Source organism: Amblyomma americanum, chromosome 6, assembly GCF_052857255.1.
Source record: "Amblyomma americanum isolate KBUSLIRL-KWMA chromosome 6, ASM5285725v1, whole genome shotgun sequence".
Taxonomy (NCBI): domain Eukaryota; kingdom Metazoa; phylum Arthropoda; class Arachnida; order Ixodida; family Ixodidae; genus Amblyomma; species Amblyomma americanum.
In genome coordinates this window covers 110819161-110838145 of record NC_135502.1, presented here as the reverse complement: position 1 = coordinate 110838145, position 18985 = coordinate 110819161, and the positions used below count along the sequence as shown (strand labels likewise).

The 18985-nt window shown below is 46.5% G+C and overlaps 1 protein-coding gene across 2 annotated transcripts in view; it reads right to left on the bottom strand.

Annotated features, from left to right (window-relative positions):
- LOC144093990 (glycerophosphocholine cholinephosphodiesterase ENPP6-like) overlaps positions 1 to 18985 on the bottom strand; it is a 49031-nt gene that overhangs the window by 18375 nt on the left and 11671 nt on the right. For both annotated transcript variants that reach the window (XR_013306367.1, XM_077627809.1), the window contains exon 2: positions 1452 to 1629. Coding sequence is in view for 1 of the 2 variants with exons in the window: in XM_077627809.1 (XP_077483935.1) it covers positions 1452 to 1629 (178 nt within the window). In the remaining variant the exon portion in view is untranslated. The remainder of the gene's footprint in view (positions 1 to 1451; positions 1630 to 18985) is intronic.

The window sequence follows — 18985 nt, the reverse complement described above, 5'->3', positions numbered from 1 at the left end:
TACTGCACACTGGGAAAATCAGAGGAAAGGGAAACACCGAATGATGGTTGATAATGGCATAATACAATGAGTTTCATGGGGTGATGTCCACCTACACACACTGGCTGGCACTCGCATCGCGGTGAGTAGACGTACGTGAAAATCATGTGAACACACACCGACGCGTGTCTTTAAACATACTGGAGTAGGGGCTCCATTAAAACACAAGTGTGCACACTCACGCATGATGTCAGAGCTGTCACTGTGTATCCACTAACGCGGTATGCTGTGCAAACCGTGTAGGTAGTGCAGGCGGTCACAGATGGGTATCCAGGCCAGTTTAACGTAAAAACCTGAGCACGGCCCTTAGGATCTTAAGACGTGTGCTACGTCCTTGACTTTTTTAATGTTATACAAAAGAAAGAAAGCATAGATGAAAACATATCGCTTTGCGTGAGTACAATACTACGCTTCGTGCAGATTTGCAGAAAAGAACAAGCGAAAATATTTTGAGAATATACATATTTCGGGCAAATTCCATTCGAGGAAGGTATGCGTTGGTATAACATGCTGCCTAATGGAATTTGAGCGGCGTGTGAAAATAGTTTCACGTTGGTAGGGGCATTTGTACATGTCTGAACTAACGTGATTAAATATAACTATCACATTAGAGGAAATTCACTGATGTATAATTGCCAGCGCACTAAAATTTCTTTTGCGGAACAGCAGTCTTTGTCATACACATGGGAGCTGATTACTGCAAGTTAGACCATAACGTGCGCAGGACAATAATGTGCCTCGTACGGCATTCCTGTGACAGACAACAAGTTGAGGTAAAGGAGATTCCTGTGACAGCAAAGAAATGGAGGAAGGCGCGCTGCTGTTATCGAGTTGCAACAGAAAACAACCGGAAACATTACACAGCCCACAGCCCCTTCGCTAGCGCGTACTGAGAGTTAAATTATTATTTCTCTCTCTTTTTCTGAAAAATGTGTTTAGAGTATCCGAACAAAAACTTTTTAGCCAGTCTGTAGACTGTCCATAGACTTCTGTCTATGAAGTCTGTAGACCCTATATCGACAAACCCTACAGAGAAGTCTATAAGCAATATAAACTCTAGATACAGTCTATAGACAGTCTAGATTTATGTAGAGTCTATCGACAATCTATAGATTTATGTACAGTCTATAGACAATCTATAGATTTGCGGCCATACACTTTTAGCAGATTTTTGTCTTTAGACAGTCTATAGATTATGAATAGACAAAAATAAATATCTACAGGAAGGCAAGAGATCCTATAGGAAGTCCACAGACTGTCTAAAGGTCATTTTTATAAGGGTAACCACCGCCCAATTGTTAGCTGATTAGAATGCCAGCCGCTCTCAAGAGTGGAGAACTTGCACACGTGTGTCTATTTTTGACTACCCAAAAAAGAACGCATGAGTGAACGAGTGCCGAATCACTGCTTACCAGTAGACGGCCGAGCGGAGCCTGTTTCGCTCAGCGAGAAGCCAGATGGGCTCGGCGCTCTCCCACCAGTGGGACCAGGGCGCCGAGCTACCCGCTGTGGGAACGCCCAAGAACAGGTCGCGCCGCTCCGTGTCGTACATGGCGTCGGCCACTATCCCATGCGACTCCGGGTACAGGCCTGTCAGCGCGCAATTGGAAAGGTGAAGGCGAAAGAAGGAGAACGTCAGTAAAGGAGGAAAGGCCAGCTCCACTCTTCCACCTCATTACTCACAGAGGTTTTAATATCGCCGGTCATAACAGGTCCCACCGCGATGGCTCAGTGGTTAGGGCTCTCGGCTACTGATCCGGAGTACCCGGGTTCGAACCCGACCGCGGCGGCAGCGTTTCGATGGAGGCGGAACGCAATAGCATCCGTGTACTTTGCGATGTCAGTGCGTGTTAAAGATTCCCAGGTGGTCGAAATTATTCCGGAGCCCTCCACTACGGCACCTCTTTCTTCCTTTCTTCTGTTATTCCCTCCTTTATCCATTTCCTTACTGCGCGGTTCAGGTGTCCAACGATATGTGTGACAGATGCTGCGTCACTTCTTTTGCCCAAAAACCAATTTTCAATTTCAATTCATAACAGGCTCTGACAACGCCGCAGGTAAAGGTTTTTGTCTTAAAAGATGGCATATGTTTTCTGTGAAGGAGGCAAGTATGCTACAAATGATGTGTGATTATCATTTGCTGGCAAATCGGCCACTATGGCCATTTTGTACTATACACATTGCACTGTACGTCATGACGAGAACGTTTGAACAAACTTCCTCGTCGCTACTGAAACATAAACCGCACTTGTGTATACCATATGTTCTTGTCCGCTCCTGTGAAAATCCCCAAAAGGATTGACAGCATTCCGAAATAAATAAATCCGTGCGCACAGACGTCTCAGAGTGAATAGCGGTCGTGCAACCAACGCATGCTTCGCTAATGTGGAAGATCGTTAATATCCTCCTAGTGTGATGCCAATAAAGCCCCATTTGCTGTTTCATACGTTAATCGCCAGAACCTGAAGTCATGATTCCTTTGAACATGTTATACCTCGACTAAGTTCAATCAAAGGTCAAGAGAGATCGCCATGGGGCGTAGCAAACGCCATTACCGGGCGGGGAGGGCACCAAATGTTCTCCAGGAAAATTAAGCTGCCAAGAACAAGTTTATTAATACGGAATTGAAAAATCAGTTAATATTGCATGATTCATGCGCACACATGTAAAATGCGAATCGCGACAGTACCAATTCCCTTCTTGTGAAAAACAGCGCTAAAAGAGGCTGCTGTATTACCTAGGTCAAATGGCGGTGTTACTCAGGTTCCCTTATGTTTACGTTTTCCTGCTCTGAAAAAGTGCTTGAGAAGAAGGCATTGAGAATAACGCGCTCAGAGCTCACAAAGTTATCATTAGACCGTAGCACAGGGTTTTTCTCTACGCTGGAATCCGTTTCGCCACTGTTGGACTGTGCACCATTGCAAAGTATATAGCACTCCTAAAGAACGGCTGATGTAGTTCAGCCTATCAATCCTCATCTAAACATCTTGTTGTGCGACTCACAAAGGGAAGCCCAGTGTGAGCACAAAAGAAGACACAGAACACAGACCTAGTCAGGGTTCACTTTCTTTGCCGAGACAGCCTTTCTGACGCAAGGCTTCTTTTCTCCGTTTTTTGTTTTTCTCTCCCGTATTTTTTTGCCCTTGTTTCCTGCGCAATGCCGTTTGTTTGTCGGCAGTGTCAGAGCAGCGTCGTGGCGGCTCTTCCGGAGGCGTAAAGCAGATGCTTTAGGCCAGCCTTGTGCCTCCGAGAGTCGCCTTCGCGTCTCCCACTAGCCTCCTCGTGGAAGAGGCAGTCGTGTCGGCGTCAATCACGGTCACCGGCCGAGTTCCGTTCGCTGTTCTAAGCAGGCCAAGTTTGTCTACAGCCTTCCTCTGCTGCGCCCGGCTGCCTTCTTCATTGACGCCGCTTCCTGAGTTCCGCGAGCAGAACTAATGGGCTGCACTATCTTGCACTATTTTTATTTTTGTGCTTTACGGAGGGGAAAGACATAAAGGGGAGGGGAGTTCCGCGAGAGCCAGCAATTAGCCTAGCAGGGATCTACTCTGCAAACATGACCTTTCTGGCGTCTGCCTCTTTTCTTATCGTTCCTCAACGTCGCTTTGCTCCTAAATGAAACAAACACCAAAACCTGATTTATTTATTTTTAATGTTTTGCGCACATGTAAACCTAATATGATCTAAAATGTGGTAATTAAGGTATTTGAACAAGTCATTGCTACGGTTTACAGTTCACAATAGCGTGTGCTTATGACTGAAATAGCATAGTTTCTCGTATAGTTTCAGGGAACTATACAGAGCAAACCTTAACTTCAGATAAATATTTTATCTGTAAAAAAATGACACAGGGGCCTACTGGACGGCGCACAAAAGTAAATCGAGCCAGTACCGAGCGTTCTTTCTAGCGTGTATGTTTCATCAGACTGTGGTTAAGATACGAAACACGAAAAACGAAAAGAAACAGGAAAGTGCGTTTCATCAGCTCTATCATTCGCGGAACCCGCGCTGTTCACAACGTCGGCTCGTTCTCCGCGCTGGCGCTAGTGGTAGCTGTAATGGTGCGGTTCAATAAATAGGTCATCCAGGGGACGTTAAAAGTTTTTAGGTGTATATCGGCAACAGGAACCACGGTGGCTTTAATGTACGTGTTTGCAGATCAGTGACACGCCTCGTGAGGCTTCATATAATGGCTTTTCCCGCGCCGATGGACGGCATTCTCAAGGAGCTGGGCTCGACGAAAGAGGCATGATACTCTGCCGGCCACGATCAGGTTACCGCAGGGGTGAGAGCCACACTGAGGTGTAACTTTGGAAGCAAGATCTCTTTCCAGCGCGCAAGGTCGCCGGGATGTCTGTGCCACACGGTGGGAGAAGTGCTCGCGTGGCGCGCCGGAGGTTTTCTTTTTCTGGAAGAAGTACTGCCACCGGATAGGTTGGGGCCGCTTGATGGTCACGTGGACCGCACTATCTTTTATGAGAATCGAGCAAGTCACTCTCTTATAAACGAGAGTACGCTAGAGAACACCGTACTCCCTTCTTACTTCTTTCCGTTCAGAGTGTTGAGTAGCTGGCCAGAGACACCCTCACTGGGGCGCCATCTGCACTCTTCTTCGGAATAAACCGTACTTTCTCTCCTCTCGCGCTGAGCAGAGAAAGGAGCACCGATTTGTTTCTCATCTATTTAGAGAGACCCTTTCAACTCGTTCCACATGCGCCGTCAACGAAAAACGCCACGATTTTCTCTGGTAGCGGGCGAGTTATGTTAATTTCACCACGATGAAGTAAAAGCAATACAGCGTAAAGCTGAATGTGATTTTCGGCGGTGGAAGAGAATTAAGAACGAAAATGGCGTAGCTACCCAAGATAAACGGTAATAGAATAATAATAATAAACACTATAAAATATAAGTCATACAGTTACTGCCTGGCAGGTTCCGCTTGGTGCGACTCGCCGTGCAAGAAAGTGTATATACGCGCTCTGGAAACTGGGCGCACACGTCATGACGAACACGTCATGGCGCACACGTCATTGTTTCGCTGTTTCCTGGCTGACTATATGTTGCCGTATTTTCAGTTCAGTCTTGACACGTGAATCAGCGTGCCAGCTCGCCAGTTTTACGGCTTATTTTTCGGATGTGGCATTATGAGTTGCAATAACGAACTCGTCAAAACTCGCAAAAGTTTTCATTCTTCTATATCATCACAACCTGCAAACAAGAAATCAATATCAGCTTCAGCCCCCCCCCACCCCGTAAAACAGTTTTACTCAGATATCCGAAATTCATGCATTTAGTCAAAGGAGCAATTCATATGTAGCAATAAAGGCCAGACCTTATAATACGCGACAAATACGGTGTTGCTCAGTGCTCTTACGCAAGAAAACATGTACGCCAGTTTGTCCGAAAGGTACAGCTTTGACTTACACGTTCGAGATGAAACATAGTTGATGTGTGTGGCTAATCGAAAACTGAGTCTGTGGTTCAACTCCTCTCCGTCACCGAACTAGGCGCCATACTCGATTTTTTTGCGTGTTAATCTCTTCTTGTCAATGCTCCAATTCGTGCAACGTGTTAGGTGCCAAGTATGGAATAGATTGCGTTTAGCACTAAATAGTGTCAAAAACAAAAGCCTGCACTGACTAGGAATTTCCATACTACGCATACAGGTGCCAAAACACCTACTCTTTGGTATGCTTCGAACAGGTGCATAAAGCTCCCGTTACAACTTCTACCACGCGTGCACCAAGCGCACGCAACAGTACAGCGACGAAAATGGCAACCAGGGAACCCTTATTTGCAAAGGCCTCTACAAAATGCAAAAGTAAAAAGAAAACTGTACAACGCAAACGACAGCAGCAAATTTCTTTATTATTTACAGCGTCACCACTAGGGTTTTTTTTTTTTTTCAAACCCAGAACTGACAGCATGCGAAGGAACACACCTTTAGCTTCGTCGTCATCTGCAAAATAAATAACCTTAGCAAGGAAATAAGCTGCCGTGAAGAAACGTTTCAGGGTGTTGCAGTTTGGCAAGGAGTTTCACGACGTCAACAACATGTACCCCTTTTCTTTATTTCTTTTTTTGCTGAAATGTGTGGCATTCAAGCTGCACAAAGCATTGCTTAAGTTAAGCGAATGGCCAGTAAAACGACGCCTGAAGTACGCGCTCGCTATGACGTTGTCTCTTACGCAGCTAGGCAGCACATGGCGTCGCCGTTCGCAAGATTACTCCCTCGCACTCGTATGCCCTGAATTCCGCGTTCATGAAATGAAAAAAAAAAAAACATCAGGCGTTGCTGACAGAAATTACCAATTAAATTCGATATTAAAACTTAATTCATTGGGTTATTTACCGCTGCCGGGATTTCAATTAGTAGAGGAGATAGGAAACACTCATCTTCATAAAAAGAAAAGTGGTTACACCATTCGAGTCATTTGTTTAATAAAAGAAAGCCTCAAGCTTGAACAAAAAACATCGTTGGCACACCCATCTGTTTCGAAAGTACGGTCGTGTGACAACCTTGCTCGCATGGGAACTACTTAAGGCCGTAATTTTTTTTTCCTCCCTAGTTCCATTTTTCTGCGCAAGCTACATTTGAAAGCCTGTTTACGAAATAAGCGGAAAGCTTGCGACACACGGAGCAGTCTTTCACGCGAAAAGACCAGGCCATTCGTGCAGTCTACATTATTCCTTTTTGTTCGTGCTGGTCTATTTCAGTCACTGCCCGCGCGTGTAAGTGACCTAATGGACTGCACATCTCCGTCCGCTGTTGCAGTTTTGTGTCTTTATCTCGTACAACAGCCAGAGTGCAGCGAAGCGTCAACGCAGCCTCGCCACACCAACCTAACGCCACACGTACGCGCGGCGTCACGTGACAGGCTGCGCTTGTTGCGAAAGCGACACTGCATGCGCGTTCCTGAGGTACCGAACTCAAGGCGGCCATGCGTGGGCAGGCATTGGACGAACTGGACTCCTTGTTTCGCCACAGTACACGAAGCTCCTATACTGCGTTACTCAACGATCGCCCAAAATAAATCACTCGCGAAGAGGTGCAAGCATCGAGATTGCCACGGTCTCAGTCGAGAGCGAGAATTTCGCCCGTAATAAAGTAGAAGCGAATGTAGTCGACCAGGTTTCTTCATGCTTACTTGCCACAAGCGTTCTGGAGGCGTACGGGGCTTTCAAGCGTCAACAATGCCGCAGAAAGCTTCTTGCATCGAAGGAAAAGTTATTCTACCAAGATTGCGTGGACCTATGTATACGGCAGAGTAGCGTCTTCCATTTCTCTATTCGCTGCATGCAACACCTAATGCCGCCTCCATCTTATTGCCGACACTTGTAAAACTTGCGCACTTCGTAAGATACTGCAGTGCCAGCTAAGGGGCGTGTTTGCTAGTTGAGAGCTCCAACTAGAAGCTATGAGTATCGAGATGTTCTGTATGGCAGTGAAAAGGAAATAGCCTTTTTTTCTTTCAAGTTTCTGAGAAGCTTGATTCCATGTAAGCGTAAAAGGTATCGAGATGTTCTGTGTGGCAATGAAAAGGAAACAGGCTCTTTTTCTTTCATATGTCTGAGAAGTTTGATTCCATGTAGGCGCAAGACGTCTTCGTAAATAAGGTACGGGAGAATCCTTTTTCGACTGCCGACCGATCCACCTTCTGTGAATGAGTGAACGACGCCTTAAATTCCGCTCTTTATTATTTATCTTTAGTAACTTCCCATTAGTGCCCGCACCGTAATGTAGTAGTTACAGTACACAGAAAGCAAAGATGTGGAAAAACGAAGAACTCGTGACGCGCCACTTACTTTCGCAAAGGCGAGTAGAATTCCAATATCTCTTTCAGCTGTTTTATTAACAAATAATTGATATTAGATGAAGAGAAGGTTCAACCGTATAGTTATAATTGAACGACAACATCCAAATCTGCTCCTAACCTATAGCCGTATTTTGCCTTCCAAGATTTCCGCCATACACGTTGCGGTTGTTACGACTGACTCAGGTGCATGTGAAATAACTTCTGAACGACATTAAAGACAATAAAACTTTGGTTGGGGTTAGTTGTGGCAGGGTATTCTTAAAGCGAAAGGTTAGCGCGTGCAAAAGGCAACCCACAAAAACGAGACCAATTGTCCTCGTCCCTTCTTTGTGGGTTGCCTTCGGTTCGCGCTCACCTTTCCAACTTAAAACAATAAAGATGTAGCAGCATACAGTTCTCATCACGCTACACCAAAAAATAACATCACAACGAAGTCTGACAAAGAGGTTTCATCAAACAGCTTTCGTAGCTGCTTCGTAGCTGTTTTCGAGAGCCTTACCAGAAAGCCACGTTCAATGCGTTTGACCAACCGGCCTCGCTCGCTTTCTTTGGTTGCTTCCGTTGCGTCGAGCAACAAACCGACTGATGAAATTAATCTTCAAGCGAAAGCAGCGTCCCGAAACGCTTCAGAGCATCCGAGGCGCGAGAGAGCAGTTCAACCCTGAGTGGCTCCGAGGAGTCGTCGCTGCAGCCTCATCACAGTCGGAACGTGGCAACCCTGGTGACGAATGCGCGTGCCCACTGTCCCCACGGTCGTTGCGGTTTAATGGGGCCAAGGAAAGCGGTCGGGCTAATCTCTGTGAGAGCCTCTTCCCCGACCCGCAAAATAGGGAACGAAGAAGGGCGCTCGGGAGCAGCACTCGCCGAATGTATCCCCACCGCGGAGACAAACCGATCATTCCGAGATTAGCGGATCTTCCGAAGGGAGCCGAATGAGCGGGTGAGAAGCGGGTGAACGGCTGGGGCGATGCGCGGAGTTCTACATACGTGCTGGGCGTAGGTCTGCGCAGTGATGTGTCGCAGGAAACTATGTCCTTCCTCTTCACCCACGTCCGCCCTGAGGCCTCGTAGGGTGAATAGGAGTGGCGTGGCAACCTTCAGCCTTCAGTTATTGGGGTAGGTTTTATGCATATATTGAGAGCAAAATTAAGAAATAAGTGGTAGACACGAGCAGAACAAAATAAGAGCACTGGCGGCGTAAAAGAAAATGAAAAAAATTGTGCGAACCGTCACGGATATCAAAACAATATAGCTCAGCTTATAGAAAATAGCTTACTATTCGAAAAATTGAACAGTGGTAAAAGAAGAGAAGCAGGCAATAAATAAAACAGCTGCTTTAACTTACTAGGCAATGTGACGCACGTGACCGCCTCAATTCCAACGGCATGACTGTAGATATATAAATATATTTTTCTAGGTATTGTTCGGGGTCTCCAGGAAAATAAAAAGCTGCTGAGAGAACGCTCCAGAGTGCGAGGGGCTCATGCAAGACACAAACATGCTGCCATGGGTCGGTCGGGTAGTGTCGGTCGGTCGGTCCGTCGGTCGGTCCGTTCGTGCCCCGCTTGTCAAGTGTGGAGTCTTCCCACGTATCCTTGAATGGGCACTGTGATTCTGGCGTTCGCCTAGAGCCCTTTGCCCTTCGATCACAAGAAGAATACAGACGAAGGGGTGGGGTGCCAACGTGGGGAAAAGGCGGTAAGCTTGAATCACTCTGGTGCTGCCACTAGGTGCCAAGATATGCAAAAAACAACGATGGAGGGCACCGACAAGGGAAGAAAGGTGAGGCACGCAGTGTACATGCTATAAGGAGGGGAAAGAAAACGAAGGAAGGAATAAGAACACATACTGAAGGAATGAAGCAGCTGAAGAAAAAGAACGAAAGGAGCGATAGAGGAAGGCGAATGTAGGTGGTAGTACTGGAACAATGGAAGCAGGCAATAGGGCTAACGAAGAGTGAGCAGGCTAACAAGAGCTGATTCTGGTCGGTTTTATTTTACACAACAAAAGGGATGACGGTATGGAAATATGAACGCCGTCAATGAGGGAAAAAAACATCTCGCATTGCACTCCATAAAAACCGGGAAACATCACCTTACATCAGAAGCAACTGTTGAACAAACAATTTGGGCTGCCGATCTCATTGATTTTCGGGTGTATCATGTTTTGTACAAATCAATAAGCTTCAAAGGCAAGAGAATAGTGCTTTTTTTGCCCAAGCCTCAATAAATCGAGTAGCTGTGGAAGCGTCTTTGGTGCCAGTGGAGAACATCGTAACAGATTGCTCTGCCCAGCCGCGAATGGTCACCAAGCCTGTAAGAAGCAATGGAGTTGCAGCCTTATCGTGCTGAAAGGGGGGCATTCGCAAAAGAGATGCGCGATTGTGTCGCCCTACCACAGACTTCGCCGACACAAGCTAAACGGAGGCACCAAAATAGACCCCGATCGATGCTGTCCCGTGCGGAGACCGATGTTCTGCCTCGTATGCAGTCGCCTGGATATTGACACGTGTGATCACGGTGACATATCCGTGAGGCAAAGCGCAGCTGAACCGTTTCAAGAGATATTCGATTTAGCGTGAATTTTCAGTTGTGCTATTAGAGTATTTGTTTTTCAGAATGGTCCACTGGAGATAAGGGATCAGAGAACGACGTTGACGAGGCATGAAACTATAGGAACGAAATGGAAAGGCTACTTAGATATTTTGTTTATCTACGCTGTTAATTCTAAAGCACTCAATTGGTCAAATGCCTACAGGCCACACCCATCTCCTTTCTACCGTGTAATGAAGCACGTAAACGGCAACACTGAAGCTGAAATTTTGTGTAAGGAGAGGCGAAATACCGCCCGCACCTTCCAATACCTGCTGGAACCGAGCCCAATATCGCTAACCGAGCCCAAGCGAGACTTTTAGTCGGTGTAAACAAGTATATCTATCTTCGACGTTCGCTTCCTGTTCCGCGCACAACGAGGTCAAGATTCCGGTTTCATCATTTCCGCGGATTAGCTGCGTATGCTCCTGCATTAGCGGGTGCCCGAACAAGAAGAAGAAAACGCGCCACCATCCCCACGGCTTCCTCGGTACAAAAGGAGGAGGCATGGTGTTGATTCGCTCTCAATCACGTTATTTCGGGACGTAAACGTGCACCCAACCGCTGATCGCCACGAGAGAGACGTCTCCTCGTCCTAAGCGTTTGCCGATCGGGCGTAGCGGTACCAGGGCGAGAGGAGGAGAGGGGAAGGGGATGAGGGAGAGGGATGGCACCAAAGCGACGCCGTTTATAGGACACCGTAGCCTTGGCCGGACCATTAGTTGCCCAGCTTGCCGCTGCCGCCTTCCGCTGCAGGCCACGCGCCATACGTCACAGGCACGCGGTGAGATAACTTGGGGCGGCCCAGCGCAGATGGCCGATCCGCCGTTGGCTTGCGGAGGCTGCTGTGCGGAAGGAAACAAAAGCGGGTTGCGTCTTTTTTTTTTTTTTTCCTTAGCTGGGGATTGTGTCTGTGTTACTCCCACGGAAGAAAAGAAGACGCGGTTACTTGGTTGTCTACGATCGCGGTGCGGTCATTTCGGGAGGTACAAACAATTTAGCGGCAGCGACGCTGTAGGTTTTACAGCGCGGAAATGGTCCTGAGATCGACTAGTTCGATGGCGTGAAAAGAGCGTCACTAAGCATTTCTGTGTCTCGCTCGGTTGCTTGTTGAACATGCTGTATGTGTGCTCTGACTTTATCAGCGCGAGGCGACGTTAACGCAGTGTTGCCTGTAGCTGCAGACGCAGGTGCTGTTGCTTTGATGATTTTCATGGAGCATAAAGAGGTCCCCGATCATGCTTCATTAATAATAATAATCTAACATAGCTAACTGGTCACTTCTCCCGGCTCAGTGGAGGGCCATAGATAGTTGTGTGGTGCGAAAAGCTCGTGATCAAGGTGGGAACGGCTCTGCACAAGATACCGTTTGTATTCGTGGTTAGTTATATTAAGGAAGAGTAAAGAACACTGATCGGCGTCGGCAATAAATGGTGGCCGCAGCTTGAACGCCCATTTCTTGGGAAAAGGCTGGCCTGGCAGAGAAGGCTTCAAACATAAAACGAAATAGATTTCTACTTTATTTATGTCACTACTGATTAATCATGAACCCACCTGCATTCGGAGTAGCCTGCGTGTGCATCAGTCTGGAAAAACCTTGCATGCGCCTCAAGCCCGCGCACAAATCACTAATTATTTGGTGCTCAACCAAACGGACCAAAGAAACGCTTTCCGCCACTGTCAGGCAACTAGGCACAACCGAGGAATAAGTGCTTCTAACGAAGGATTGAAATTTGAAAGAAAATGTTAAAAGATAATTCATGCCGCACCTGGATTGCTCTGTTGCACGTTACACTGCAGGGTAATCCTTTATGTGTTAGGTACGTGAAACTCATAGCGCTTCTCTAAACGGAGCTCCCATAAAGGCGCATTTAGACTTCGGAGCTTTCAGCAACACTTATAAGTACATGGGTGCTTCTCTGCTATCCGGGTGAGCTTAGACTCGTGTACATGAGGTGGGCTCCCGCTGAAGCCTCACGTAGTACAATGCTAGATGCAAAAGAGGCGCTGGCTCGTTTCAGGACGTTCGATCTCCGCACACGTGCTCAGGTGCAGAGCAAGGACAGACATACCTTTTAGAGATGCACGCCTGTGCAACTGGGTGCACGGACTGACAAAAATGCGCGGACACTTGGGGACAGAACAAGGGGTTGTCAAAATTTAACGCTTTAATGGATTCCATGTATTGAAATGTTAATATAGAAGCAAAAACAAGAGTAACAAATGCTAGAAAATTCGCAGACTAACAAACAAAACTGAACATATCCGAACAAGGAAGCAACATGAAATCAAGTCCACATAACTCGCATTCTATTAAGTTATCCATAGAATTTAGGTGGCACAAGAAAGAAAATTCTGTTAGATTTATCGTTCTGCAACCAGTCAACTGCAGCTCTTCAGCGTATACGTATGCACTAAATCCTATCCTGTACCAGCAGTTTGAATGCTACAAATATATAGAAACCTGTTCTAAATACATTGAACACATAGCTTGGATACAATATCCGCTCGGCAGCAGCTAGTCTTGAAACATTATTTATTTTGTCGTTCGCCGCATTGAAGCTGTAGCCTACAGCCTGCATGCTTTGCCCAACCGACCCACCGCCCGACCGATCGATGGATTGGCTAGTTTCAATGAAATCGGAAATGCTATCAACTTGTGTTGTCGGCTCGCCTACAGTACTAATGTTTAGGATTGTTTACGCCTGAAATTCCTGCAATGCAATGACGTAAAAGAAGCGTTAGCGCTAATATAAGCTCTGTAATTGTGTGCGCAAGGAAGAGAACCAAGCCTCACCCCTCCCAAGTTGTCAGCGTTAACAGTATACCCACGTCGCTTTATGTGTGGCGTACCCAGCTGGACCCTATGCCGTAAGCCGTCTATGCCGTGCCAGCACAGTTTTATCTCTAGCCTGTAGAGATTGCCGAAACCGCTCTTGCATGATGGCGCGTGAAACCATTAAAGTCTTTCGTTTGCGAAACTTTCTGCGACGCAGACTACGTAGCGAAGACAATAAGTAAACAGGACGCTTCCCTACCCTCCAGCGCAGCTGCAAAAAAAGAAAAAAAAAGAAGGAGGGGGTGAGAAAATACAAGCATATTTTGGCAGCCGCACACTGATGCGTTGACGCGCATTGCAAGGTTCGGGCGTGTTTTGCAATGCACACTCAGGAGTTGACGGCGGGCATTCATAGTGGGCTTAGGAAACTGCCTATATTGAACTTGGGAAAGCCGGCGACAGGACATGGGCGGGAAATGAAAAAGACAATGCAGTCGGGAATGCGTCGATAGCAAATTTGATTATATCTGTCCGCGCCCTGAAATATTGCTCAACTATGTCGTAAATTCATGCAAACTGGACGAGGCAATATACAGCTGCTTTTATCCCTTTTTAGGCGCGATGACATTTGTCTTTGTCAGCATAGGCTCGTAATGACATCTGTAATTTGGAATTACATTCAACGTAAAATTTAATCGCACTTAGCAACCGTGTCTGATGTCGCCTCTCATGGCATGAATCTGACAGCAATAAATTTAAGAAGGGACGCCGTGCAGTTTACTGCAATAGCTGTGAGCCACTAGAGCAAGTCTGAACAATAAATCCACCAGCCTGCATTCATAGAACTCACTTGGCATGGGAAAAAAAAACACTTTGCTCTGACGTTAGCGATTGCATTAAAGCAAACGTTCATTAAATTCGGTTAACGACGTCATAAGAGACATACGTAAACGATTCAGTACTTCCTGATCTCGCAATCCTGCGCAGCAGCCAAACGAGTCCTATCCTAATGCATATCGCTCAGGGAATGACGACAAAGGGCAAGGAGATCGCAGACGAGCCAAGCGGCGTGTCACTGCATCCAGCGCTGGTACCGCAAACACAAAGCCTGACGAAACCCAAGCCCGCTGTCTGCCTTCACCGCGTCCCTTGTTTCACCCTCTTCCGGCCGGGCAGCCGACGTGGCGCCCCTACGCTGTCCTTGGAGGGGGCGCTGGAGCGTGGCGAGACAACGCCACTGCGCGGCGCGGCCGCCGCGTCCAGGGTCGGGATGTCCCGGCGCTGGCTTGGCAAGGCGTCAACCGGTAGCGTCCCGTTAACCGAGCTCCCAAGACGTCGCAGGTTTCATAACAAAACGCAAAATGCGACTCACAATTTGAACTGAGATTTCATACCCCATAATGGAAAAAAAAGCTAAAGCAAAAACCATGATGAAGAAAAACAGAAACAGGGCGAAACGACACGGTGTATTGCCCGTACCTCGCGGGCACATGTTTTGGACCGTTGCTAATGGCAGTTTCTTGTGCAGTCTTTCGTGGCTCTTTCTTCAACGCTCGTAGCAAGCAGTCATGGGAAATGGGTCAAACAATCTCGTTACGGCTACTGAGGTTTCTACGAAGGGAAGGCGCAGGAAAAGGCCATGGGAATACGGGACCCCCCTCTTCTATTCTTTCATTTCTTGTTCCTTGGAACTAGCAGTAACCTTATACCTAATTTATGCTGTTGAAATTTCCGCAAAGTGCAGACGGACGAGCCAACCTGGATAACTTCCGTGACCAGTTTTTCGCTCGAAATTCCTATACTTGATCGTCGTTCTGGGCTTGAGATTTTGTTCAGAATCATATACTTTGTACCAGGAATGTTCAAAAGTATTTTAAGAGAGTTAACTGCTGGGCTAGTCGGTTGTCAGACATTGTCAGAAGCGCCCGTGTTATCTTCTTTCTTGTGTGCAATGTTGTCACTAAAATTCTTTTTATAATATTCGAAAGCTGCACAAAATACTGAAACAACGAAATCAAACTTGAAATTCAAGACGCAAGAATACAGCTCGTGTCCTCTGCACCATAACACAAGCGTTTGTCTCGAGGTCCTATCTCTACAGTGTACTTTCTTGTGTAACGTTGCTTCGTCCAACTATGCACCAACCAAACGCCTAGCAGCCATGGCGCTAAAATAGTAACCACAGCAAAATGCACAGCGATGACAAAATTTTCATTCATTCCGGACGCACTTGATATCAAGTGAACTCGCAACTGGCCGCGTTTATTCTGTGGGCGTCGGTAAGTGCATTACTATTTTTTAGAACACGTGTTTGCTGCCACGAAAGCTGACAGACTGAATAATTCCTGCCTATTACTTATTTTTCATCATTAAATGCACCTCAGAAAAAGCATTAACCACTGCTAAAAAAGCTACATTCGCAGCTGCAGTTCCTTGATAGCCTTAATAACATGTAACTCTTATATGTTTTTCATCTAGGACGGATTCAGCGGGTAAAGTTTCGTTCTCATTTCGATTCACGCGAAGAAAAAAAACGTGCTTTCCTTGTAAGCGATTTCATCTGTCTCTGCTCCACTGTGCATGCCAAAGCAAGCTAGTTAGCGCGCTCGCTCAGAGCACATCAGTTCTTTATGCGACACGAAAACTTGTTTTTCCCCACAATCTCTTTCCTATGAGAACTAGAGCGTGTAATATTATCTGACGATAAGACGCTTCAAGTTAACCAAGCATAACGCAAAGATGGGAGGAAATTTGGCCCAACGTGTGGGTCATACGCGCCAAAACAGACGCCGCATGATATTTTCTGTCTGGAATTCAGTAGGAGGCAGAGTTTTGTTTACACACGGGAGGCAAAGCGCGCAAGCGGAAGATTTCTCGCACGCCTGTGCTCAGCGACGGCGACGCCCGGGGTTGCGATGCGCTCAATGAGGCCATTGAAGAGGCCCGGGAATCAGCGCCACCCGGCGGAGGAGGACGACCAAGGCCCCACCCCCTCACCCTCGACGCGCCCACTGCGGCCATGGCGCCACAGAATCAATTGCACCACTTTTTGCCCCCGTGCCGCAGTAACTTGTCCCGCCTCCCTGTCTTTCTTTCTTTCTCTCCCATGCCCTCTTCTTCCTGCCGCGTCCCTGACGGCTCCCCATTTTTTGCGTTTGTTCCCGTTGCTCCCGTATTTTCTTTCCATGTTTCTCGTTCTCTCTTTGTCGGCAACCCTCTTCCCGGGACCAATGAAAAGTGGGCGCATCTTGCGTCGTAAAAAGGCAGCGCGCCGTTTCTCGAAAAGTTGGCCGTCCCGCGCGGGGCATCGAAGGAGCTTCGGGAACGCGTCCGGGATGCACGCCAAACGTTTGGCAGAGGAGCGCTTGTTGGGAGCGGTTTAACGCTGCCAACGGCTTCCCGATCGACACCAGCTAAAGCCGGCGTGATAAATCTTGGACGCGGAGCCGCATAGCGTTCGGCTTTTCATCGTGTGGTTTCGCTGGCTCGACGCACAGCGATGGGGGCTGTGTGTGTCAACGAGGCGAAAAGAATGTCCGATATGGAGTGCACAAGTATTTTGGGGGATTTAAGGAGTAGCCAGCAAACAGGAGCTGCCATGGCCTTAAATTCAATGCACGAGCATGGTCAGAACTCTTTCGCGAAGTAGTGTGAGGTTGCTGTGAGGTGCCAAATAAAAAGAGCGGGGCTTCTTGCAATGCCCTCACATAATTGGTGATGTAATGCATCAGGGCGCATTCAATAGCCATCTAGTGCGAGCCGCAGAATAAGGCGGTTGATGCCGCATTGCAAGTCACATTGTCCCCGAACGAACGGTGAACTTCCAAAGTCCGCCTAGCCGGAATAATCGCACTTATAAGTCCTGATAGAAGTTTGTCTATTGATGTCAGAGCAGGAGACATGAGACGGAATGATATGCAATAGGAATGTACCAGGCTTTAGCTGCAAAGATAAATAAGGGCAGTAGAAAAACACAACTAACACGGGTGGACCCGCAGCTCATGGGATATTACAGAACATAACTAGCTGGTCTGCAATGTGCAGGCTGTTCCCCACAACTTGGCCCAGTGCAAGGTGGTGCATTTCGCCAAGGACCATCCGTCCGTCCGTAGTGAAGCTTTCGCTTCAAAGCTGCCTTGGCATACAGATTAGACGTGTCCTGAATGTGTGACTTAGTTCACTTGGGCAAAGCCAGACAGCGATGAGCGGACTTGTGAATCATGTCCCCGAAAATAATAGTAGATATCCGCGCTCGAGTTGTCTGACGTGGCAACGCACGCGAAAACGATCACTTTTCTTTTTTTTACTATGATCCACTTTTACAGCATTTGAAAACCCAACAGTTAAATTTTCGGCGAAGTGAAAAAATAAAAAAAACTCTTCTCAGTGCTACGCATTTTTTTACAAGTAGATCTAGTTGGATAGACTGTGTAGTCGTAAGGAGTAATTTTGTGGCCTTTCGTCAAATAAAAATGCAATCAAAATCACACGTCTGAGCTTTTTAAACATCTCATTCGTTTACCAAGTTGCTGTTAGCTGCCCGGGCTCACTACTCAATTACGCAAACTTTTCGGAGGTGAAAATTGCATCTCTTCTACTGCGCTTGCACTTACTGATGAGATAGGCATCCGTAGCTTGCTGTTATAGGCACAGAACCTTGACATTTTATGCATTAAGGGGTTTCTTGTGGCATTCCAAACCAAATTTCTCTGCAATGCTTTGGAAGTGTGACAAAATTCTGGCTCGCATTAGCAAGACCTGTAGAAGCCAGGCAAAGAAGTAAGCTCATTCATGTTTGGAGTTATTAATGGAACTGGCAAGCAGAACCATCGTTCCAAAATATTATTGAAGTTCATGCTATTGTGCGAACTCAGTCCCATGCTGTGACTGCGTAGTCCAACTCAGGATCCTAACTCTTTTTATCGGACCGATACTGCCCATTGATGGATACTGTCCGGTAGAAAAATGAAATAAATCAGAAAAATAAACAAACAAACAAATAAATGGGAGATAAAAGAGAGTGCAATATGGTCTTCATTATACATTTAATTGTGTAATTTCTAAACAAAATAGAGAAAAACATTATTTTGGCTCTGAAATTACCAGGTATTGAAGTTCTTCCGGGGAAGTTTTAAAGAAAAATCACGAAGATTACTCAGGTTGAAAAGTGAACAAAGGTTCGCCATTTTTTTCATATTTCGAACTTTTGATCATTTCTAAAGACAAAAATACAAAAACTTGGCAATATAGAAGCACGAACTGCTCTGCACAGTAGTATAAAGGAGGGGTGAACCCTAAGGCAAACATTCAGGGTCAAGTTCTTGCTTCGTGTTGTCCCATTATCATCGTAAAAAATGCCGTTTTTGCAACTGATAAATTTCGAACAAAGTTTGCGATCTTTTTTTACTGCGAAATTCTAAGAACGAAAACTTTTGCATGCTGCTTCAAAGAAAAGTGTAAATATTATTACCGAAAAAAGATTCAGGTTCAACGAAGCTTTCTATTCCGTCCTGCACAATCTGAACTTGCAATTTTGCGAGATTGAAAAAGCGTCGTTTTTCACCTCTCTTGATATATATTTTCTTTTCTCGAAGCAAACTTCATCGTTCCTTGAAAAAATAAGCCATTCCTATGTGTCGACTAATTTGCCTCTCATATGTTCCAAATTTATCTGAAGATAAGAAATGTTTATGGGACCTCGATTACAGCCATGTCTGAACGCACCCAAAGAGCATCGCGAGGCATCGTAGACATCAGAGGTC